The 25,987-nt window shown below is 43.8% G+C and overlaps 1 protein-coding gene across 1 annotated transcript; it reads left to right on the forward strand.

Moving 5' to 3' along the window:
• The first annotated feature begins 6,058 nt into the window (after window positions 1-6,058).
• METTL27 (methyltransferase like 27) lies at window positions 6,059-23,119 on the forward strand. The gene is given in 9 exon segments (XM_072637976.1): window positions 6,059-6,074; window positions 7,648-7,723; window positions 10,827-10,950; window positions 14,017-14,069; window positions 14,071-14,125; window positions 14,913-15,051; window positions 15,493-15,503; window positions 15,505-15,590; window positions 22,864-23,119. Coding segments are annotated over 9 exon segments (816 nt in total).
• Window positions 23,120-25,987: the final 2,868 nt, after the last annotated feature.

Genomic DNA, 25,987 nt, shown 5'->3' on the forward strand with positions numbered 1-25,987 from the left:
TCCTATCATTAACTCCTAGGATTAGTCCAGGGGTGGGGAACCTGCATCCTCGAGGCCACATGTGACCCTGTAGGTTCTCAAGTGCAGCTCTTTGAGGGAATCTAAACTTCCTAGAACAAATCCCCTTCATAAAAGAATTTGTTCTGGGAAGTTTGGATTCAGTCATTTAGGGGATTTGTTCTGTAAAACCTGTACTCAGTCAAAAGACCACACCCAAGGACCTAGAAGGCCACGTGCGGCCTTGAGGCTGCAGGATCTCCACCCTTAAACTAGGGAGTTACATTATTGGCTTCCCAGTCTTGGATGTGGCCTCCCTGAATACAGCCTGAGACTGAATTACCTTTCTTGGCTTTCAGACCACAGCCTTGGTTACCTTAAAGCACTATACGGATGATCATTGTTATTACTGAGCTGGCAGACCCTTAGATTTTTTCCAGACAAACACACCTAGCCACAATCCCCTTATCTCACACTTACCTATGACTTTGGATGGTTGTTATTTTTTAATTCAAGTGTATGATATATTCGTATCTAATAAATGAAGTCTCATTAGATTTGCTCCATTGTTCCACAAGAGATGGGGAACCTACAGCCTCAAAGGCTCGTGTAGCCCTGTAGGTTCTCAAGTGCAGCCCTTGGACTGAACCCAAACTTGAAGGACCATACTTGAAGACTTAGAGGGCCACCTGTGGTCTCAGGGCCGAAGGTTCCCCACCCAACCTGTCAAGACCTTTTGGAATCCTCACTCTGGGTTAGTTATCCTTCTCCCCTGTGTGTTAACCATCACTCCTAGCTTTGTGTCAATTCTAAACTTGGCAAGTACAATGCCTGAAGCTTTATCCAAGCCATTTTCTAAAAACTGAATTATCAGAGATCTCCTTTCAAGTAGACATTGGATCATTACTAACTGTTCCTTGGGTGACTCATTCAGCCAGTTCTAAATCCAGCCACATCCTTCTCACATCTTTCTTTCCTCATGAGAGACCGTGTCAAAAGCCTTGCTCACAACCGGATAACCATATAGCATTGCCCCCAATCTTGTAATCCATAAAAAAAGAAATGTCTGTAATTGTAGTCTGTAATCCTAGCAAAGAAAATGTTCTGCCATGTTCTGTACCTGGTGACATCAAGATCCCTTGAGATCACTACAAACTTTTTCCAGATTTCCATCAGTCAATTTCTTAATGATATCTTCTAGAATTTTGCCAGTTATTGAATTAAAACTCCCTGGTCTTTGGGTTACAGACTCAGGCCCTTCCCTCTTTATGAAAATGTGGTTTTCTGTAATCCCGAAGCACCTCTCCCATTCCCCACAACCTCTGCAAGGTCATCGGCAATGAATGGCCCAGCAAGTACAGCTGCCAGCCCTTTCATTACCCTATAGTACAGTGTATCTGGGCCAGATGACTAAAACTCATTAAAGACAGCTGGGTGCCCTCTGTCTGTTTACTCATTTACCTAGATACCAACCCTATTACTCATTTCTGTATTGTCTTTTCTGGTCCAGAGCTCATTCTCTTTAACAGAGAAATACTCTCAAAGGATCCCAAGTTAACTCGCATTTCTTTCGCATGTTGGTATATTTTCTTCTACGTGTGCATGTTATTCTATCCATGGAATATAAATTCCTTAAGGGAAGGGACTGTTTTTGTTTCTTTTTCTTTTTATATTTCATTTAGATCTATATTTCAAAAAATACTGTTAAATTTCTATTTTCCTTTCTTTACATATTTCTTTTTCTCCACTGCCAAGCATAGTGACTGATTTATCAGAGATACTTAATAAATACTTAGAACAGTGAATGCAGTACTCAAATATGCCAATGTGTCTATGGACCCATCCATGCGGATATTTTTTCCAAGGATGCAGATCCTTGGGGTCAAGGAACCCATCCATGTGAATGAGCCTTGGACTTGTCTTCCCACCTTGGGTAGTTGAGTGGTGTGATAGATAAGGGTGCTGAGCATGGAGTAAGGAAACTTGAGTTCAAATCCAGCCTGAGGTGCTAAGTAACAGTATGAACCTGGAAAAGTCACTTAACTGCTGTCTGCCTCAGTTTCCTCAGCTGCAAAATCAAAATCATAATAAATCCTACCTCACAGAGTTGTTGTGAAGATCAACTGAGATAATATTTGTAAAATACTCAGCACACATGCTTAAAAAATTTGTGTTCCCTTCCTTTGGCAAACACACTAAGGTAACAAAAAGAGATATTTGACTCTCCTGGGGGAAAGAGAAGGATGAAAGAAGGAATAGGACCCATGTTCCAGCGAATGGGACAATATTTGCTGAATCAAAATGAGTTGAGCAGCTAGCTCTGCCTTCTCCCTGATATCACCATCATCCCACCCACCCAGTGAGTCCAACCTCTCCTTTGTTCTTTCCCCTAATACAACGTTGAAAAACCACCGCTGCTTGTTATCATTAGCTTTCCTTGCCAGCCTCTGCTCATTCCAAGCATTCACACTCCTGGAACTATTTTTACAGGACCATCAAACATCTCCACCCAGCATCCCTGACACTGAGCTTTTATCCCCAGCCCCAGGCTTTCCACTTTGGGCACTAAGCTCCCCTCCCTGATGCCAAACCCTGTCCTGAACACAGAAGCTTCCATCTATGACACTGAGTTTCTACCCTGGAAGCTAAATCCCCTCCCCAGGACTGAGACCCCCAATTCCCAGCTCTTAGCACCCTTTTCTTTTTGGCTCTCAGGGACCCAGGGACAGACAAAGCAAAGGAAAATCAATGAATTCTACATGAATAATCAAATTTCAACTAGAAAACTCCTGAGAATAGTATCTTTACTTGTAGGTAAATGTTTTTACAAAGAAACTTGTGGTCTACTTCACTCTTTCCTACCCTGGGATACTTTTTTCTAAGGGGAAGAATTAGCCAGTGGTGTGAGAGGAGGGTCTCAATTAGAAGGACTGTCCAAGTGATGCTGGAGCATATGCAGAGAGAGACTAGAAAGTACAGGAGCTGAGAATTTACCTGAAAGTGAAGGGGGTTAGGGGATGAGCATTCCAGTACCACACCACCCCCTCCCAGGCAGGGAGAATCTGACTAGGTCTGAGGAGTGAGCATACAATACAAGAAATTCTTTTCAAAAGATTTTCCTGATGCATGTTGTCTTCATATCACAGTCAAATCTAGGGGAGAAAGAAGCCCCCCTTCTCCATCCAGACTGAATTCCTTCTTTGTGACCCCCCAAAAAAAGTTAAGCAAAAAGGTCTTATCCCTTATACTAGCATCTGACAAGATATACCACATTCTACCCTAGAGGGCTCCCAATTTACTGCCAGAAAGAGGGAGGAGATTTTCCAGTAACTGTTCCCAGGGAACTTTATTGGTTTGTCTTTTTTAAATAGATCTTTATTGATTCTGTTTGTTTTGACATCATCTAGGTTTCACTGTTTCCCTCCCTGCTCCCTTCTCCTTGCTCTCAGAGAGCCATGCCTTATAACAAAGAATCTTTGATATAGAGACCAAGAGAGAGATAGAGAGGGACTAGAAGGAGAGACAGAAAACAAGAAGAAGAATGAGGAGGAGGAGGAGGAACTGGAGAGGGGGGGAGAAGAAGGATGAAGAAAATAATACGTCAAAAATGATTGGCATTATATGCAATGCTTGGTTCCCAAGGACCATCTCTACCTCTCCAAAGTAAGGAGGGAAGATGTCTTCTCTTATCTCTTTCTTTAAGCCAAGCTTGCTCTTTATAATTTTGCAACAGTGAATTTTGGTATTTTGGGGACCCATTGCTCGTCTGATTTACATTTTGTAGTCAATATGACTTGGTTTCTTGGCTCTGTTCACTTTGATTCAGTTTGTGTGAGTCTGTCTATGTTTCTTTGGATTCATCCAGTTTGTCATGTCAACACACAATGATATTCCATTACTCCATGTACCACGATTCATTTAGTCCTTTCTCAATTGATGGGCATCCACTTGGTTCCTAGTTATTTGTTGTCCCAAAAAATAAGATTATAAATATTTGGTATATCGAGAGTCTTTCTTTTTATCAATGACTTCCTTGGGTGTTCCTCCTAAAAGTGGAATCTCTAGTTCAAAGAGTATGAACATTTAAGCCACTCTATTTGAATAATTCCAAATTGCTTTCTAGAATGGCTGTAGCACTTTGCAGCTCCACCAATAATTCACCAGGGGGTCTTTCTTTCCACAATCCTTCCAGCCTTGTCTATTTCTCACCTTTTGTCATCTTTGCCAATTTCCCATGAGGTGAAGTCTCAAGGTTGATTTGATTTGCATTGTCCTTATCATTAGTGATTTGGAGCATTCATTCACGTGGCTGATAATAAGATTCTTCTTTTGAGAATTTTTTGGCAGCTTCTCCACTGGGGAATGTTTCCTTAGTTTTTTCAGTTATTTGGAATCCAGCTAACTTTTAAGGATCTTTTCATCGACCTTATTGTTCTCATTTTTGTCTATTATTGTCTTGGTTTTCCTTACTTCATTCCACCTTGTTTTGTACAGACTTGCCCATGTTTCTCTGAATCCTTCATGTTCTCCCTCAGTGGTATCAAACTCAGATAGAGACAGGGGCCATTAATACATATGTGATGATCCTTGTGCGTCACATGCTAACTGTCATTGGTTAATAATTTATATTGAATGGTGATTAGTTGATAATATTAATTAATTGGTTACTTTACTGACGTTCCCTATGCTTTATTGTATTTTTATTTGTTCTGATATATATGTCCCATTTCATTTTAATCAGGTTCCCAGGGCATTTGGGAGGACCACAGGAAGCATGTTACAGGACACCTCTGTTCTACGTTGCTTCTGAGTCAGGCTTCATGTTAGGACAAAGGACAGAAGTTCATCAGTCACCAGCCACATCACAGCCTGGACCTCAGGGTTCCAAGTGCACCATCTGGCTTGTGCTGCCTAGGAGCTCCAAAGCAAAGAGACTGAGGCTGGTTGGGGATTTAGAAGCTTTGAAAATGTGATTGAGTCTAAGGATGGGGATGGAGGGCTGGTATTGAGCAACTGAGTGACTCTCTCCTGGGACATGTGTTTCTTCTCCCACCGCAGACCTTTACTGACAACACAGTGCGGAACAAAGCTCCCTCTCTGACCCCTGACTCCTTTGCCCAGCCCTGCCATCATACCCCTCTGCTGGGCTATGTGGACTGCAAATGTTGAGCTTCTAAAGCTGAGGACCCACATCACACAATATGATCAGGGCAAACAAAACATCCAGACCTGCAGATGGGGCCTTCTGGTCTCCTCAGCAGCAGCCTTGGGGTCTCTGTCCCCCTTCAACTGAGATTACCCCACATACTTGAATTCCTAGTCAGGGCTCTAGGAACTTTACAGACCATCTGATCCAACCTCATTTTACAGAGTAGGAAATTGAATCCCAGAGAGAAGCAACTTGCCCAAGGTCCACCCACATAAAAGACACAGGATGCAAACCCAGATCTGACTCAAAATCGATGGGCTCTCCACTCCACTGGAGGAATGCTTTCAGCTTCTCCCTTCCACTCTGCCCATCCCATCCCACCCCACACCCACACTCCCAACCTACATTTCCAGGACAGGAACAAGCCTTCTGACTTTTGTGGGATTTGTGATATGAATATTCTGGGTGAAAACAGTGCTAGGAATGGGGCTCAGTGTTAGAGCTGGAGTGTTAGAGCATTAGGAATGCGGGTTCAGTGCCTAGGGTAGGGGGCTCAGTGCTAGGGATGTTGGCCCCAGATCTGGAATGGCAGAGTTAGAGTCATTGTGGGTTTAGTGTCAGGGATGGGGGCTTAGTGTCAGCAACGCAGGTTTGGGTCAGGAATGAGAGGTGGGGTTACTGGGGAAGCTTGGGTGAATTGAGCAAGGTAAAGTAAAAAAGAACTAGGAAAATTATTTATATGTATATATATATATATTTAAATGAATTAAATTAATGTTATATACTATAACTATAACATTATACATAGGGAGGGGAAAGAACCAAAATAAAAAAAACCTGAACACTGTGAAATTATTATGACCAAATTTAGTCCTGAAGAAGAGCTAGGAGAATGTACCATTTTCTGCCAACATGGTAGACCACGTAGGTAAGCTGCTGCAGATACTGTCAGACTTGATTGATTAACGCGTTGGTTTGGATGACTGCTTTGGCTTTTCTGTCTTTCTGTTCTTTGTTATAAAGGACTGTTCTCTAGGTAAAGGAGGAAGGAGAGTTAGGATGGGAAATGAAAGGGATATGGAAGCAAAATAAATAATAAAATATTTGTAAGGGAATGGGACTGCATGTTGGGGTGAAGGCTGAGTGTTAAGAATCAAAGTGCAGTGATAGGAATGGAGGCTCACAATCAGATGTTGGTAAAAGATGGGAGTTCAGTGCCTAGGAGGGTGCCTCAATATGAGGCTGTTATCATTGGAGATCGGGGATCACTGATATAGCCAGGACTAAGCCATAAGATGAGGCTCAGGGCTGGGATCCAATGCTGGGAATGGGAGTTCATTGTCAGTAAGGCAGGCTCAGTGTTAGGGATGCCAGCTGAGCAGCAGGAAGGGGAGCTCCATGGCTAGAATGGGGTCCCATTTTCAAGAATGGTGCATTTTTCTGGTGGCAAAGAATTGGAAACTGAAGGGATACCCCTCCACTGGGGAATGAATGAATAAGTTGTATATGATTATAATGGGATACTATTATGCTATAAGAAATGACAAGTGGAATGCTTTCAGAAAAACCTGGTAAGACTTATGAGCTAATATGAAGTGAACTTCGAAGAACCAGGTGAACATTGTACACAGTAACAGTAATATTGCAGCAATGATCAACCGTCAACTTGACCAGCTACTCAGATCAAAACAATCTAAGACAATTCCAAAGGACGCATGATGAAAAATGCAATCTACCTTGAGAGAGAATCAGTGAACTCTGAGTACAGACTGAAACAGACTTTTATTTTTTTTAAATTTTTTTGTTTTGTGCGTGTGTTTGTGTGTTTTCTTTTGCAACAAATGGCTAATATGGACATATGAATCAATTGTTTACCTCCTCAAGGGCTGGGAGAGGGACAAAATAGAGAGAAACATTTGGAACTGAATATTTTTAAAAATTGGTGTTAAAATTTTAAATGTGATCAGGAAATATTTAGTGAAACAAATAAAAATATGTGTTAACATTTTTAAAAAGAATGCTTCCTCACTGGTGGAAAGGTGGGGTTCACTGCTTAGGACAAGGCTAACTGCTCTGGGTTCAGCCCAGTATCAGGCATGGGGGCTCAGATTCTAAGGGTATATGGAATAAAGGCTCAGATTACTTTCAAAACTTTGATGCAGCCACTTGAGGGCTTTAAAGAGAAAAGGAAAGAAAGGGAAAGGTCAATTATTAACCAATGTTGTGAGTATGGGGAAGGAGGGGAGATAGACTTTGATCTGATTGGTAAGTGTCTTTTAACTAAGGGCCAATCAGTTCAAAGGGAAGAAGGATGGGGGAAGGGACCACTTCTCCTCCCCTCCTCTTCAACCCCACCCCCATCTGCTCTAACCACTAGCCTGGATCTGTCCCTCTGGGTCCCCTCTGCTCCAGTGCCTGGAAGCCCTACCCCCACCAGAGCAACTGGCTGGTCCTCAGAAGAGGTGAATAGGTTCCACCCCCTTGATTCCCCTGTTCCTCAGCACCCCCTGGGAGCCCAAGCAGCATCCACAATGCACACTTCTGCCCCTGTAGTCCAGGGAATTTAAACTGCAGAAAGTGAGTCCTGACCTCCCCGTGAGATCACACACATACATTCCCCTGAAAGCTTCTTGGAAGAGGCCTTTGGGATACAGTTGAACTGAATGAGGTGGGGCATGAGCAATTCCAGGTCAGAGAACATTCTAGATCATCTGGAAAAAGGATAAGTGGAGGAGAGGAAGATGAGACAAGACTGGAAAGATAGAGTAGATAGCCTTCTAGACATGGGGAGTTTGACCTTGATTCTACAGGAATCAGGAGGCCCCAGAAGACATTGGAACACAGAGTGAGGCCTAGATAAGTGAGTGCCCAGGTATGAAGGCTGGGGTTAAGAGGGTGAAGTCAGGAATACTGATAAGAATCACACAATTACAGATATAGAGTCAGAGGGATCCCAGGAGGCCTCTCATGGTATCTGTTACAGATAAGGAAACTAAAGCCCAGAGAGCTTTGATGACTAGCCCAAGGTCACAGCTAAGTGTCAGGGAAAGGATTAGAATCTCAGTCTTCAATTTCACAATCCAGTGCCCTTTCCTCCATGCCAGGCAGGCAGCACCCAGCTTTGGACAAAGGTCTGGAGAGTGAGAACAGCGAGGAAGAGACATGTAAAAGATGGCACAGAGATGGAAGCAGATGCCAAGGAATGGGAGGAAGGGAGGAATCCAGGCTGACCCAGCCCCACCAAGGTGGCCGGTTAACCATGACTCCCCTATCCCACACCTGTGCACCCAAGCAATACCACAGACAGAAAGAGGGACTAGGCAGGAGGAGGAAAAGAATGAGCCTGACTCAGCCTATGTCAAGTGTGAGGGCAATAGGAACAGACAGGAGCAACCTGGGTAAGTAATGGGAGGTGTGTGGGCGTGGTCTTGCAAGAAAGGTCAGAGTGAGAGATATCAGTATTGGAGTCAGCTGTTTAGAGGTGGCCATGGAAGTAGGATACAACAGGCTCTGAAATTGAGGACCTGGGTGCTAATCCCACTTCTGATGATACCTGTCTGCCTGACTAATGACTTTAGACACTTCATTTCCCAAGCTTCAATTTCTTCACCTGTGAAATAAGGGGAAAGACTAGATGACTCTGGTCCTCTCCAGTTCCTGATGTATATATGATGCTATGTTCTTACTGTGCCTCAGTTTCCTCATTTGTAAAATAAGGACATTACACTAGTTGGCCTTTGGGGTCCCTTCTGAAGGGAATTACCAAGGAAGAGAAGGGAGAGAAAGGAAAAAGAAGCAGAGACCAACTACTGAGGACCAGCTACCATAAGGGAGCCTGAGGAGGAGAAGGAAGAGAACTGGGAAAGTGGGATGGTGCTGAAACTAAAACTGGAGATTCCAGTAGAAGGGAGTTAGTCAACTGCTTCACAATCTGCAGAGAAGTCAGAGGATAAGAACTGAAAAATGACTGTGAGATCTGACAATTATAAAAGTCATTTGGTGACCTAAGAGAGAGTGGTGTTCATAGAATGCTGAGGGTCAACACGCAATGGCCAGGGGTTGAAGAGATGTTTGGGAGAGAGGGCTCATTCTGGCCATTTAGAAGTTTAGTGTAGAAGGTCAGGAAAGATGGAATGATCATGACGGGATATATGAGAGATGCCAATGGACCAGGCAGGTGGAAATGGAGCTTTAATGATGAATCAAATAGGCAGATAAGGTGAGGTTGTGATCTCAATGAATGAGAGAATGATCAAGACAGGAGAGAGACAGGCAGGAAGAGAGAAACACAGGAGGGAGAGATGTAGAAACAATAATACTGAGGGATAAAGGGGAGAGGAAGATACCAGAGGTAAAGAGTCAGGGGGAGATTAAGGCACAGAAAATGAGAGAAATAGGAGAGATATTTTAAGAGACAGGTGAGGAATGAGTACATTTTAGGCATGGGGCACAGCAAGGGCAAAAGCATGGACACGAGAAATAAGCAGAGAAGGACAGAAAAACTCAGAGCCCCAGAGAAGAGTGTGAACAGAGAAACAGTGGCATTGAAAAGTTGAGGGAAGCCCCCTGAAGGAATTGAGCAGATGCTGGCCAAAGGCAACACGGTACAAGGTCCTGCAGAAAAAGAAGACATAGATGGGTAGAGAGATAGAGTACAGAGAAAGCAAGACAGCAGAGGGAGGCCAGAGGCCCACAGAGGTGTCCAGACAGGGGAGGTATGGAGGGAAGAGGAGAGAACTATAAGGACAGAAAGTGATGCAAGGAGCCCAGAAAGGATTGAGCTAGAGTGTCTCCCTGCTGCCCCCACTGATGGCCCTCCAGCCTGTGCTCCAACCCCCAGCATGGGCACAGGCAGACAAGGCCAGTGCCCAAAGAATCCTTGGATCATGAGTGGAAGTGATCACTCTGGTTCTCAGCCAATCAGACCATTCTGGCCCACCCTCACAAGAACTCATTAGTGACAACAGGCTTAGTGAGTCCACCCAGCCAGAGTCTCATCCTCAGAATAGCAGAGGGCACCAGCAGTGAGAGGGAGTGTAGAGATCAACCAGTCCAACCCCCTTAATTCAACAAGGACAATATTGTGGCCCAGACTCTCCCAGAGTCACAAAACAACTATAGAGAGCCAGGATTCGAATCTAGGCCCTCATACTTTTAGATCCTGTGTTCTCTCTACTGTGCAATACTGGGCCTTCTTTCTTCATCCTCAGGATGAGCCCCAGCATCCCATTATCCCTTAATGTCCTCAAGAATCTGGCCATAGGTGAGGTGTGTCCCCTAAGGGATTAAAACTAAACATAATTCTTGAGCAGTTTTATTCTTTCTTTGAATCTTACCCCTCAGTGATGTTACCTGACTATACCAGCTATAGATCTGTGTAGCCATGGAATGGATATATACATATTTCCTTATCTGTAACAGATACCATGAGAGGCCTCCTGAGATCCCTCTGACTCTGTATCTGTGATTGTGTGATTCTTATCAGTATTCCTGACTTCACCCTCTTAACCCCAGACTTCCTACCTGGGCATTCATTTATCTAGGCATCACTCTGTGTTCCAATGTCTTCTGGGGCCTCCTGATTCCTGTAGTTCTGGGGGTTTTGAAACTGTGGCAGATCAACTCTCCTGAGGGCTCCAGGGCTCTTCTGAAAGTAGTGAGTGGATCTTTTTTCCCTCAGCAAGTTGTCATCCTCGAGAAGGAGCCTGTCTCAGGTACAAGACTGGATTGGCACCTCCCACAGCAGCACTGACCTGAGCCAAAAAATCCACTTCTATGACCAGTGGGCTTCTGACTATGGTCAGGTGACCTTACCATTTCCTCTCCCCCTCCAGCCTCTTCATATATAATCACATACACACACACACACACACACACACACACACACACACACACACACACACACACACACACACACACACACACACACACACACCCCTGTACGTTTCCCAAGAGACCTTAGAACAGATGGAGAGACAATTTCTCTCCTCAAAGATCACTCAGGCAAATAGGGGAGACTCAGACCCTATCCTCAAAGAGCCCCTGATCTGATAGGAAAGAAACAGCTCCTGTATTTAGGGAGCCTCTGGTGGGAAACACAGCCCCCACCGGAAGTGAATTGTGGTCTTATAGTGAAAAGCACAGTCCTTGCCTTCAGGGACCCCTCAGTTTGAGAGAGGAAACCAAGCCAGTGTGTTTAGGGAGTGTGAAGGTTGATGGGAGCTGGTGGAGTGATTGCATACTGATGCACGCCAGATATAAAAAGCAACCTCCCCATGAGTATAAATTGATTTGGCTTGGGAGAAGAGGGTTCTGTTCTTCTCTTCCCAAAGCCATCTCTCCCACACATAGCAAACGCTTAATCAGTGTTTGTTGAATGAATATTGAAAACTCAGAATATTTCAACAAAGCTTGCTCACGGTCTGAATGGACATTTCCAAATAAAGGAAAAATGTGGCGTCTGGTATTTCTGATTGTGGGATGCGTCACCACACGTTCGAAAGCCCAGAAGTGGACAAGGTGAGTCGTGAAGTCTACAAGGCTCGGCAATCCCAACTCTAAAGGAGCATACACCTAGATGGTGATGTTAGCCCTGAAACAGGTCTTTAGGGATCTTTCATCTATCTCCTTTATTTTACAAAGTCTCACTCAAGGTCATACAGCTATTCATAGCAGAGGCAACTTTCAAACTCCAGTCCTCTAATGCCTCTCTCTGCTGCTTCATATCTCTCTCTCTCTCTCTCTCTCTCTCTCTCTCTCTCTCTCTCTCTCTCTCTCTCTCACACACACACACACACACACACACACACACACACACACACACACACGGAGACACATAGGAACACACAGAAAGCTTGATAACAGCATCAGGCACCAATCAGTGCCCAGGAAGTATCATTCCTGATTGCAGTTATGATAAAGAAGATAGAAATTCCAAAGGGCAGAACGAACTCAGACATTCAGACAAATTGTGCAGGTTTTTCAGGATTGTTAGAAAGTAAACAGGGTGACTAAGGTACAAGGATGTTGAAGATGTGCACTGCAGAAACAGAAACACAAGCCTTCATTGTATAAGACAGCTGACTGGGCGATGAAATCAGACTCCAGGCACATCAACCCTCCAGGGCTTGGAAGCCTTCCGAAAGCTAGATGAAACTGAGGGAAAGAGGCAGAAGGGACCTGGCCTCACCTGACATATCTGCCTCGAAGTCATTCCTCCCTACTTCCTTATGTCTGTTGGGAAAGTAGCTCGCTGAATTCTGCGGCCATCGCTTTTACCCAGTGCCCGGCCACATCTAAATCTGACTCCAAAAAGCATGGGATCAAACAATGAAGTATGAAGTTATCCACAAGCATTTATGAAGTGCTTCCTGTGCGCTAGATGTTGAAAATACAGAGACAAAACCAGCCCCTGCCCCCGCAGAGTTCCTATCTTATTTTGTCTAGCTCCTTTCTTCTAACCTCCAGTTGTCTATTAGACATCTGAAACTGGATGTCCTATAGATAACTTCAGCTCAGTAAGCTCAAGACACACTTTTTCCAAAAGCCTTCTCTTCTTAATTTCCTGAAGTATTTATGACCTCATTTGGAGTTTTCTTGGCAGAGATACTGGAGTAGTTTGCCATTTCCTTCTCCAGCTCATTTTACAGATGAGGAAACTGGGACAAACAGGGTAAAGTGACCTGCCCAGGGTCACACAGCTAGTGTGTAAGTGTTTGAGGTCAGATTTAAACTCAAGATAACATATGTTTCTCTGTGTGTGTGTGTGTGTGTGTGTGTGTGTGTATTTACACCTTGTTTGTCCATGGTTGTTTTTGTGCAGTTTCCTCCATTAATCCATAAAGTTCTTGAGAGAAGGGACTGTTTTTTGCCAGTGTCTGGCACACAGTAGGTCCTTAATAAATGCTACTTGAGTACCCATCAGTCAACAAGCATTTTAAAGTGCCTATGATGTGCCAAGCACTGTTCTAGGTGCTACAAAAGCTAAAATAAAATTATTTCAAGGCCCTGAGATTTAGGACTAGAATGAACTCCAAAAGTTGCCTGGATTTTTTGAGTTAAAAAAGGCCTTTGATCATTCAGTCTCACCCTGTTTTATTTACTAATGAGGAAACTGGGGAGGGGGGAGGGCATGGCAGGGCCAACAGATTTGAGACAGTACATAAGTTTGTGCTGGACACTGTGATCTCTTCCCCCTTTTATTTCCATGCTGCAATATCATGGTATCTGAGCTTTTTATCACAAAGATGAGTGAGTCTTGTGATTTCAAGATAAAGGAGACTGGTTTTGTAACCAACATGCTGGAACTTTGAAGCCACAGGGGGAAAGCATGATGCTTCCCTGAGAGCCCAGGGAGTGGAGGGGGGGCAATGAAAGAAGAGCCAGAAGGCCCTTTCTGAAAGTCCCCAAAACCCCCAAGACGGGCCAGGTTCTGCTCGAGTCCCATGGAACCTAGGCTAGACCCAAACTGGGTCTCAGCTTTTTCTGTAAATGGTGGTGATGGTTGGCCTAAATCAGTTTCCCCATGTATAAAGTTAGGGGCTTGGACTAGATGGCCTCAGAGGTCCCTAGAACTATGATTTCTGAGGCTAGAGACCGGCCCCTACCAAAGGTATAAGAGGGAGAACAGACCCTAGTTTCTGGAGGCCAGTCCCAGGACAGTCTCCACCATGTTTTGAGAGCTACATTAGAAGAGTCACCCAACCACTGTAAAAGTGTCAGAGTCAGGTGGGCTCCATCCCAGGAGCTTCCCAGAGGTGAGAGATTGACCAGCACAGTCTGGATGAAGCTGCTTGGCAAAAGAGGGGAATGTCTTCACTTTCTGGGAGGAAGAGATTGGAGTTGGGAATGTGCCTCTTTCTATCTCACAGGAAGTGGCCATCCTGGATTACCAAGCTCCCTGCCTAGCCTCGGTCTTCCCCTTCCCAAGAGGCTCTGCTCCTAGATGTAGCCTGTGATACAGAGTTTGTGGCTGTGGAGGTCAGGGGGCTTTTGGCCATTCTGGTTCTCCCATCTTCCTCTATTTCTCAAGCTATTTATTCCCCCTGGCCCCCATCTACCCCTTTTCTTACTGACTTTCCAGTGTCCTTCCTCTCCTTCTTACCCACCAGCTCCAATCACCCCATGAAACATTCCCTGCCCCTTCCTCTTGAGTGTGATGACTAGTGAAAACTTCTCAAAACTTAAATCTGAAGTAGATCAGATTCGAGGCCTGAGTTTCAATTTCTCAAAAATCATATGATATGGGAAAACTTGAAGTTGTGAAACCACCTGTCACCCCTCTCCCCAGATTCACTTAACCCATTTCCTTATTTCTGAAAATAAGACTGCTTGCTCAGGATCTTGACCAAAAGAGTAAGGGGGGTTTTGTGGTTTTCTGGTATATAACCATGCATCTGCTTCTGTATTGTGCTTCCCCTCCATCAGTCTGCTTGGGAGAGGGTGAAGTCTGCTTCTTGCAAGAACCAAATAAAGGACTCTCTGTTTATACTTTGAGACGCCTCCAAGCAGTCAATTTTAGTAGGGGTCTCACCATCCCACACACTCTTGTGGCCCTGGACAACTACTAGAACAGACTCAGACTACCCAGGGATGAAGCTTCCTCTTCTCCCTACTCCAAAGCCTGAGCCAGAGGGAAAGAAGGTCCAGACCAGGAGTAGGGAAACTGTGACCTCCAGGCTTCATCCTAACTTCGAAGAATAAAAGTTTGGATTCAGCCAAAGGGCCTCACTTGGCCAAAAGTTCCCTACCCCTGGCATAGAGATAGAGGCAGAAACAAGACCTATTTTCCATCAGCTACAGAGGATTTTGCAACCTCCATGGAGTAAAGGCCAGCAAAAATATGCTGGAGCTGGCCAAGAGGCGAGGCTTGTATCATCTGCTAGAAGCCCTGCCTGCCCCTTCAGGTACCAGCTCTCCATCAGGGACCCTGAGGGCCTCCCTCTCCAAGCCTGAGTCTCCTTCTCCAGTACTAAGCTTCCATTCCCAACAAACAAGCTACTACCTCCAACCCTGAGCTATCTTTCTCCTACCTCTGACACCCACTCAACTCACTGACATCAGCCCCTGGGATGTAGCCACTTAGATAATGTCTGCAGTATGTGCCTGTCTCCAGAAGGTTTTTCCCCATTTAGAATGTCTCCTTGGGCCTTTAGCAGAATTTTCTTCACATATCAACCCTTCCCCCACCCCTTGCCCCAATCATCTTTCCTCAGATCAAACCTACTCTCTTTGTCTTGGGCAAAAAAAGAAAAATCTGTGGTGGGGGAGCACACAACTCCTGGGCATGGGGGGTAGAAGAAGGTCAGGGGTCACTAGGGGTGGCTGACTGTCTAGCTCCTCTTCAGATCATTACGATGTAGAGGTATGCAGTGATGGTTGTTGGGGCCCTCAATGATGGGCAGGTACCTAATAGTGCAGTGTGCGAGCTCCTCCAGGTCACTAAGTTAGATGAGATCTATCAACCAAGACAAACGTAAGGACAGGGATTCTGGGACCCAAGTGGATTGTGGGAAGAGACAATTGTGCTAGGAGAGCACCTATCCTCAGTAACTCTAACATACTACCCTGAGTCTTCAACTGGGCACCAGAAGTGGGGAGCAAAGAGAAACACTATCCAAACCTTTGGGCACAGAGCCCCCATCCTTGACTAGAAGCAAAACTCTCCAATACCAAGCCCCCATTCTCAGCCCCAAGTCCCTATCTGTAGGGGAACAATATCTGCCTTTCCTGATGCCTTCACTGGCTAGGGCTCTCCCACCAAACTACCATGTATTTAGGGACCTTGTATTTATTCTCTTTATATAGTTTCTGGAAAGAAGGGAAGGGAGGGAGAGAGAGAGAGAGAGAGGAAAAGGAAGAAGGGGAAGAAGGAGAGGATTGTGAGGATCAAATGAGAGAATATCAGTTCATTGCTTTGCAAACCTTAAAACATTATTAAAATGTTAGCTATTATTATAAACTATAGTGGTTATTTTTGTCTTTTCAACCTCTGAGCCTAGCACAGTGCCTGGCACACAGTAAGTGCTTTTTGACTGACTGATTGAGAGAAGACCAGCCTGGGCAGACAGATGGTTTAGGGCTTGGAGGCCCAGGATTTCGATGGCGGTCATGAAGCAGACCCTAGGTCAGACAAGTGGACATTCTCTCCTCCAGGTTGAGAAGGGTCACGATGGGGGTCTGTGCTTGGAGTTCCTCGGACACATCCAGCTTCTTTACATGTGTGGCAATGCTGAAAAATAGGGGACAACTGAAGCTGAGAACTAAGAAATTACAGATCTTCTATCAGGAATGGAGGCTGATGTTGAGTTTTTGTTGTTATAATGAAGGTCCCATGGACTCACGGGGGAAATGGTGATGATTTTGGTCTACACAACTCCAAAAGAGATTCTGGAAAAATTGAGAAGGGGAGGAGGGAGGGAATAAGCACTTATAAACTGCCTATTGTGTACCAAGTGCTGTGCTACATAAAGTTAACACAATCTCATAACAACCTTAGCAGCTAGGTGTTGTTGTTCCCACTTTTCACTTGAGGAAACTGAGGCAGGCAGAGATTAAATGATAAATTAAGGGAAAGAAAAGTCCAGCTTTGTCAGGAAATTGTTTGTTGAAGACTTTAAAAAATATACCAAAGAAAGTTAAAGACAAAAAGAGCCCCCAAAAAGAGGCCAATGAATGACTTGTCTAGCTCCACAGAGCTAGTGCCAAGGAAAAGAAACCTCATATCTCTTGACTGCTATTACACTGTATTCTAGATACTGTACGTTTGCCTTTCTTATTATCTGCAAATATTTCTCTTGCTGGTCAGTCAATAAGTCATATCTCACTCTCCATGACCTCATTTGGGGTTTTCTTGGCAGAGGTGCTACAGCAGTTTGGCATTGCCTTCTCCAGTTCATTTGACAGATGAGGAAACTGAGGCAAACAACCCAGACTCAGAACTCAGAGTTATAAAATCACTTGTGATCTGGGTTGATAAAAGATCCCACATGAACGAAATCACAGTTCCTCAACATACCTACATAAATAAAACTCAGTGGTGAATTTGCTGAATTACCGTTGAGTGGTATTTAAGCATATACATACATGCATATTTGTGTGTGTGTGTGTGTGTGTGTGTGTGTGTGTGTGTGTGTGTGTGTGTGTGCGCATTTAAAGACTTCTCTCCTTTTTGGTCTCTTCTCTCTATCTGACTTTCTAGAGGAAGTCCTTTCACCTCTGTGGGTGATTCAGTTATCTCATCTTTTAGATGGATTGGACTGGTTAACCATGGATGCTTTTTTGCTGTTATAAATCTATGACCCGGTGACTAAATGACCTCTAAGGTCTCTCTCTGCTCTAGATTCTGTGAGTCACAGAATTCCCACATCTAGGCTTCTAAGGACAACCAATTTAATCTTCTCATTTCACAGAAAAGGAAACTGAGGCCCAGGGTGGCTAGGTAACTTGTGTAAAGTACCACTGAGAATGGGTGTCAGAGGGAGCAGTATTTGAACTCAGGTCCTCTGATTCCAGGGTCAGTGCCTTTTTCCTGTACCAAGGTGCCTCTTCAGTGCTGAGTGTGGGATTGTAAATTACATTGAATGGCATCCACAACATCCCAGAGGACCAGAGCCCAGCTCTGCTACTTGTTACCTAGGTGACCTGAGCAATTATAATAGTAACTTACATTTGTACATTGTTTTAAGATTTGCAAAGCACCTTACAAGTACCTTATTTGATCCTCACAGCAACCTTGGTTGCTTAGTTATTATTATTTCCATTTTACAGGTAAGAAAACTGAGGCTGGGAAAGGTTACGGGAACTGCCCAGGATCAAAAGCAACTAAATGTCTCAGGCAGAACTCAAACACAGATTACCCTGAGACTGAGTTTTTTCTCTTTTTCTAAATTCATTTTTATTTTATTTTCAATTCAATTCCAAATTCTTTTTCCCTCCTTCCTCCTCCTCCCTGACCCATTGAGGTGGAAAAAAATTACAAATATGTATAATCATGTCAAATAAATTTCCACATTAACAGAAAGAAGGAAGGAAGGAAGGAAGGGAGGGAGGGAGGGAGGGAGGGAGGGAGGGAGGGAGGGAGGAAAGAAGGAAGGAAAGAGGGAAGGAAGGAAGGATGGAAGGAGGCAGGGAGGGAAAGAGGGAGGGAGGGAGGAAGACAAAGAAGAGAAGTAAGGAAGAAAATAAGCTTTAACCTGCACCAAGTTCATCAGGTCTCTCTCTGGAGGTAGAAAACCTGTTTCATCATGAGTCCTCTGGAATCATGGTTGGTTATTGTGTCAAATCAGAGTTTCTAAGTCTTTCAAAGTTGATCAACTTCTCTCCACTCTACTTAGCATCTCTGGTCCTCAGTTTCTTCATCTGTAAAAGGAGACATTTAGACTCAAGAATTTCTAATGTCCTTTCAAGCTCTTAAACTATATGATCTGGTCAGGTACACATGATAATATCCTTTCAAATGAATTCAGAAAAAAGTGGTTATGGGCTGGGATACCTGGGGAAGACTCCCAGAAGACATAAGCTCTGAAGACCCACGAAGAGCTGAAAAAGTGCAGAGGAATCCAGGGCATTGAGGTCATGGTGGGGGGGTAAGCAAAGGCCCAGAATCAGGAAACAACCTAGGGCCCGGGCCACTTACCAGTGATCCTCAAGCCTAGAAAAATATGATAGAGCTGAGATGGAGGAGAGTCCAACTGGACTGCATCATTATAGTCCTATAAAGACAGAGATACTTTGACAACCACCTAGTAAATCTGCAGATGTTCCATAGCGAGCTTTTCTGGATTCTCACCGTAAGCCAACAAGCTGCTTCTAACTGCTAAGTGAGACTTCCAAATACGCCTTCACTTAACGTCCCAGGTGACTGATGGTACACCTTCAGGAACTTTTGCACACCTGGTGGCTAGGTGTTGGCTGGGGTATCAGGGCTTGGGAAGCCAGAGTTAGGGTGCAGGGAATCTTACTAGGCCAGTATTTGTAAAGTATCTACTGAACAAAGTGCAGAGGGAGATAAAGGCTCCAGGTGATCCACTTCCTCATCTCCTACATATGCCTGGCTCATTTCCCCTTCCATCCCATTTCCCCTTGTCAAAATACCTTCCCCAAACTCTCAAACAAATGGCTTGTGTGGAGAAATGGGATGAGTGGTAGATTCAGAGTCAAGGGACCTGGGTTTAAATCCTGGTTTTTCCATTTACTATATGACCTTGGGCGAGTGTCCTTAACTCTCTGGGCCTCTGTTCCTTCCTTGGTAAAATGAAAGGATTAACCCAAATGGACAGGTCTACCTACTGTGTTTCCTGAAGTCATGCTTCATCTAGGAAGATAATTTCATAATGGGTAGGGCAGTGGTATTGGAGTCAAAAGACCTAAGCTTCAACCCTTGGGTCCATGTGATTTGGCCTCTCTGGGCCTTGTTTTCTCCATCTGTAAAAATGACTGGTTGGACCAGCAATCTCTCAGGTAGATCCCTTCAAGCCTCGTGTTAGATGACATGAAAGTATCACCTCCTCTGGAAAGTCCTCCATGACCACCTACTGGCATCTCTTTCTCCCTCTCCTGAACCACAGATCCTGTAAAAATGTCTTGGGTTTTTTTTTCCCTTTTTGTTTTTTATCCCTTTTGGGGTACAGACCTAGTAGTGGTTTTGCTAGGTCAAAGGGTATGCATGGGTTTATAGCCCAATGAGCATAGTTCCAAATTGCTTTACAGAATGATTGAATCAGTTCACAACTCCACCAAAATGCATTAATGTCTCATTTTTCCCACATCCCCTCCAACATTTGTCATTTTGCTTTTCTGTCCTATTAGTCAATCAAATAGATATGAAGTAGTACCTCAGAATTGTTTTAATTTGCATTTTGCCAATCAATAGTGAGTTAGAGCATTTTTTCTTATGGGTATAGATAGCTTTTACTTCATCTGAAAACTGTTCATATCTTTTGATTATTCATCAATTTGAGAATGACTATTATTTTTATAAATGTGACCCAGTGTTCCATGTTTGAGAAATGAGATCTTTATCAGAGATACTTGCTTCAAAATTTTTTTCAGTTACAATTGCTAACTGTATTTTCCTCCATCATATCCTGCCCCCACCATTTATTCTATTTTTCTCCTTTCACCCTGTCTCTTCTCAAAAGTGTTTTACTTGTGACTACCCCTCCCCAATCTGCCCTCCTTTCTATTCACCACACCCCTTCTCTTATCCCCTTCCTCTCTTTCTTTCCTGTACGGTAAGATAAATTTCTATTCCCAGTTGAATATATAGGTTATTCCCTCTTTGAACCAATTCTGATGAGAATAAGTTTCACTCACCCCCTCCACCTCCCTCCTCTTCCCCTCTACTGTTAAAACTTTTACTTGCCTCTTTTATATGAGATAATTTACCCCATTCTACATCTCCCCTTCCCTTTCTCATAGCATCATCCTTTCTTACCCCTAAATTTTATTTTTTAGATGTCATCCCTTCACATTTAACTCACACTTGTGCCATCTGAACATATATATTCCTAACTGTCCTAATAATGAGAAACTTCTTGTGAGTTACAAATATCATTTTCCCATGTAGAAATGCAAACAGTTTAATCTTATTAAGTCCCATATGATTTTCCTTTCCTGTTTACCTTTTCATGCTTCTCTTGAGTCTTGTATTTGAAAGTCAAATTTTCTATTCAGTTCTGGTCTTTTCATCAAGAGTGTTGGAAATCTTCTATTTAATTGAATGTATTAATTGAAGTCTATTTTTTCCCCTGCAGGATTATACTTAGTTTTGCTGGGTAGATGATTCTTGATTGTAATTCTAGCTCCTTTGTCCTCTGGAATGTTATATTCCAAGCTCTCTGATCCTGCAATGTAGAAGCTGCTAAATCTTGTGTTATCTTGACTGTGGCTCCATGATACTTGAATTACTTATTTCTGGCTGCTTACAATATTTTCTCCTTGACCTGGGAACTGTGTCATTTGGATATAATATTCCTGAAAGTTTCCATTTTTGGATCTCTTTCAGGTGGTGATTGATGAATTCTTTCAATTTCTAGTTTACCTTCTGATTCTAGAATATCAAGAAAGTTTCTCTTGATAATTTCTTGAAGGATGACATCTGGGCTCTTTTTTTAATCATATTTTTCAGGTATTCCAAAAATTTTTAAATTATCTCTCCTGGATCTGTTTTCCAGGTCAGTTATTCTTCCAATGAAATACTTCAAAATGTCTTCTATATTTTCATTGCTTTGTTTTTGTTTTATTGTTTCTTGATTTCTCATAAAGTTATTAGCTTCCATTTGACCATTTTAATTTTTAAATGATCTTTTGTATCTCCTTTCCATTTGGCCAATTCTACTTTTTAAGGAAATGCTTTCCTCGGTGAATTTTGGTGTCCTTTTTTTCCATTTGGCCAATTCTGCTTTTTAAGGCATTCTTCTCTTCGTTGAATTTTTGTACCTCTTTTACCATTTGGCCTAGTCTATTTTTGAAGGTGTTATTTTCTTCAGTATTTTTTGTATCTCTTTTAACCAAGTTATGGGCTCATTTTTCATGATTTTCTTGCATCACTATCATTTCTCTTTCCAATTTTCCTTTACCTCTCTTACTTGATTTTCAGAATCTTTTTTGAGTTCTTCCATGGCCTGAGACTATTGCATATTTTTCTTGGAGGCTTTGGACATAGGACTTTTGACTTTGCTATCTTCCTCTGAGTGCGTGTTTTGATCTTTCTTGTTACCATAGTAACTTTCTATGATCAGAATTTTTTCTGTTTGTTCAATCTCCAAGCCTATTTTTTTTACTTTTAACCTTTTTTTAAAGTAGGGTTCTGCTTCCAAGGTGGAGGACACACTCTCCCAAGCTTCAGGGGGTTTTGCAAATGTTTTCAAAAATACTTCTAGGGCCCTAAAATGTTCAGTTCTTGCAAGGTGGTATGATCTAAGGAGAGGTGTTTACTCCTCTCCTGGTCTGTGCTCTGGTCTGTGAGTGACCACAAGTACTCTTTTATGCTATTGAACTGTGATGAGGGTCCCTGTTCCACTGTGGCTGCAAGCTCTGATGTGTGAGTGCTCCTCCTCACCCTAGGACCCAAGACTGTGACCAGATCTGAGCATGGGCAAAGTAGCAGAAACCTGCCTTAGTGCTAGCAAAGAGAGCCCTCTGATCTCCTTTTGACTGGTTGTTTGACCTCCTTACTGTATGTGGGCTGAGAGCTCAGGAAGCAGCTGCTGCCACTGCTGATTCAGTCACTCCTAAGCTTTGCTGGGGCTGAGTTTGTTCTGGCACAGCCTGCACTGGACTGTGCTCCACTCTCACCAGGTGCAACAGACCTTTCCTGTCAACCTTCTAAGTTGTCTTTGGCTGGAAAATTATGTCACTCCATTCTTTTGTGGGTTCTGCTGCCCCAGGAAATATTTTATGGCATTACTTAAAGGTGTTCAGAAGGGTTTGGGGGAGAGCTCAGATGAGTATCTGCCTTTTTTCTTCCATCTTGGCTCCACTTAAGAATGTCTTGTTTTGTGACAACCATTTTCATGTGACCCTTGTCTCTTGGGCTACACTGTGAGCTTCCCAAGAGATAAGGCTCCCATCTGCCCGCTTAGAGTTGGATATGCCATCAACACTCAGTAAAGGCAAGATGAAAGCTACTTGTCCTTGTGGGGGAGTGGGAAGATTCCTGGAGATCAAGCTCAGAGAGTTCTGAGTCTCCCCTCTCCCTCCTTCTCTTGCCTCAGAGGTCTGGTATGTCTCATCAAAAGAGATAACCCTTCAACTCTGACCTACAAAGAGGTCCTGGAGGCAGAGCTGGCCAGACTGAAGCAGGCTGGAAGATGGAAGCAAGTTCTGTTCTGTACTGTGGAACAGTGGGAAGAGGCTACATCAGAGCAAGAGGCAGCAGGCTCTTCAGGAAGCAGACTCAGCTTTATCTCCTGGGTCATCTACACCTGTTGCAAGCAGGAAGGTACCCCAGCCAAGACCATGGAGGTCTAATGGGCTGCAGTCAGAGACTTCAGGCCACTGGTCATCTGCATAGCCTCATGCAAGTTACTTCCAGAGCTTAGCATATTGCCTAGCACATAGTAGGCATTTCATAAATATTGTTTGATGCCTCTGTTTGATTTTTCTCATCTAAAATGGGAGACAAATAAACCTTGCACTGGTCCTTTAGGGATAGTCTGCAGATACAGTGAATTAAAAGAGGGCAATACAGCTTGAAAAATTATTGGTAAAAGGAAAAAAAATAAAAATTAGTGGTATGTGAAATTGAGATCCAATTGATATTTATTTTTAAAAAGCTAAATTCAGTCTGCCACCTGGAATCTAGTCCCAGCTCTGCCATTAACTTGGCTGTGTGATCTTGAACAAGTCCCTTCCCCTCCTGAGCTACAGTTTCCTCTTCTTATAGAACAATGGGCAATGGGGTTGGGCTGAATGGTCCCTAACATCTCTAGTCTCTGAGAGCATTTGGTTCTATGACCTTGCTGAGTCCAGATCCCACTTATCAAATCCATCATAGCATTACACAATGGACATGGTACATGATATAATTTGAGGGTGGTCACATCATTTCCCAAATATCTCCCCCACCACCTGCCACTGGCACCTGAAATTCCACCATTAAAGGATTTATTTGCAGAAGGTGAGAGTGCTCAGTTATCCACAGTTTCATAGATTTAGATCTAGAAAGGACTTGAGAAGCCATCTAATGCAACCCCCTCATTTTACACATGAGGAAACTGAGGCTCAGAGGGAGTGTGACCTACGCAAAGTTACTCAGATAAAATATGACCAGAATTTGAACCCAGCTTCCAGATCCCAGTGCATCAATTCGACTCATTCTGAGTCTCAGAGAAGAGAAATGGTATGCCCCAAACCACAGAGGATTTGAATATTAAGTAACCTCATTCCAAATTCAGTATTATTTCCACTTCACCCTACTGATCCCATCTCATTAAATGACTCAGTTTTACAAAAAAGCAAACATACCTTCTGTGAATCAAATAAATCATCTATCTCAAGCCTACCTATGATGATTGTCCAAATGTACGTAGTTGCTGTTTGCCTTTAAAGTGAGAATTAAGAAGCATTACTGACTTCACAGAAGCCTTTTGTCATTAGTGATTTTCTCCATCAGTGGATAATAATAGGTCAACTACTCTTATGTGAGACCCATGCAATTATTTTGATGTTGGAAGAAAGGAGAGAAGGTTAGGAAATTCACGGGGTTAAGGTATTGATTTTATGAAGGAAGGAGGGAAGAAGGGAGAGGTGGGGGCAGCAAGGGGCAATGTGAGAGAAAGGGACCAGCCTGAGAGATTGTGGAGGTCAAATCCACAAGGCAACTTGTTGGATGGGGGGGTGGGGGGGGGTACAAAGAGTACTGCCAAGAATGCTTTGTGCCCCCTTCAAGCCCTCCTACTTGTCAACCCCTCACCTCTGGCCCCAAGCCAGAAGCTTTCTTTCCTGACCCAGGGCCAACCTGGCCCCTTCTTGATCTCGGGGCCAAAATGGACTTCTCTGATTTGTTCTATTTCAGAAGTCATTACCAATTCCCTCCAGGCAAGATATCCAGGTTGGGGGTAAGGAGAGAGGTTATAGCTGAGACCTGAGGTGGGGGACAAATTGGAAAACTCTCCTTCCTGGGTGGGACTGGATTGCAGAAGGTAACACTCACTTTCCCCTCCCCCTCCAACCTCATTCCCAGCCCCAAGTCCACTAATGCAGACCTGATGATTCAGACCTATTCATCCAAAGAGAGAGGGGTGGGGCAGGGACAAGCTGCTAGAGCCAGCTAGAGTGACCGATGAATACTCCCCACTGCCTACTGGGACTCTAATGACAGCCTACGAACCCCTGGATCCAAGTTTATCTGCATTACTCAGGACTGGTGAATTCAAAGGCAGAGGGAGTTTATTCACCCTAGATTAGCATTTCTACCTCCCTGGGTGACCCTGTGGAAAATCTCAAGCAGGGTTAGGGGATCAGCCTGGACAGCTCCTGCCTTCCGCAAGCAGAATAATGAATCGCTCAGATGCCAGGAAGACAAGAAAAAACACAGATGACTTTTTGTATATTTTTTAATGAGAGATTATGTCCACACACTCTGTATGTTATTCAGTAAACCCATAGCTAGCTTAGTTCCAGGAGGGTGTGGCTCTGTTCCTTGATCTCCTGAATCCAATATACCCCTCCCATCCCTGACACAGAGGGTGAGCTCCTTTTCCCAGTACTAAGCCTGATAGCTTGATGCAAAGTTCCTTTCCCCAGGACTGACCCATCACTGAGTCCCCATCCCTAAGTCCTCCATCCCAAGAGGCAGGGGCCTTTTCATTACTTTCCAGGCTATCTGAGGTCAATAGAAATCCTCAACTGCATACTTAAACCCCTGTCCCCCTCACCACGCCTACCCTCATTCCTACTTTTATTCTGTGACCTGTGGCCATACCTGACACACCTGGTCCTGTGATGTACCTAGCTACCATTCAGGTGCATGGAGAATAGGCCTGAAGGGACTTGACGGTTTCCAAGATCCCTTCAAGGTAAAACAAACAAACTTATGATTCTGTAACTCAATGAAGGTAGAATTTAAAGAGTTTGGCCCCAAGGATAATGGAACATGTGCCTAAAAGACACTGAGAGAGAGCCCATGTCCAGCAGGCTCTTTCCTAGGATACTTGGTACCCTAGACACCAATTCCAAATCTAGTTTATTTGGGTTATCCCAGACAGCTGAGATTCAGCTTGTCTCACTAGACCCCCAAGGCTCCCTCTCCTACCTCTTCCTCTCTCACCCTCAGCCCCTGGCCCTATTCCATCCCTTCCACCCTAAAATTGAAATCAGACAGCCAAGAGGCAATGC

This window comes from Notamacropus eugenii, chromosome 2, assembly GCF_028372415.1.
Source record: "Notamacropus eugenii isolate mMacEug1 chromosome 2, mMacEug1.pri_v2, whole genome shotgun sequence".
In the NCBI taxonomy this organism is placed as follows: Eukaryota; Metazoa; Chordata; class Mammalia; order Diprotodontia; family Macropodidae; genus Notamacropus; species Notamacropus eugenii.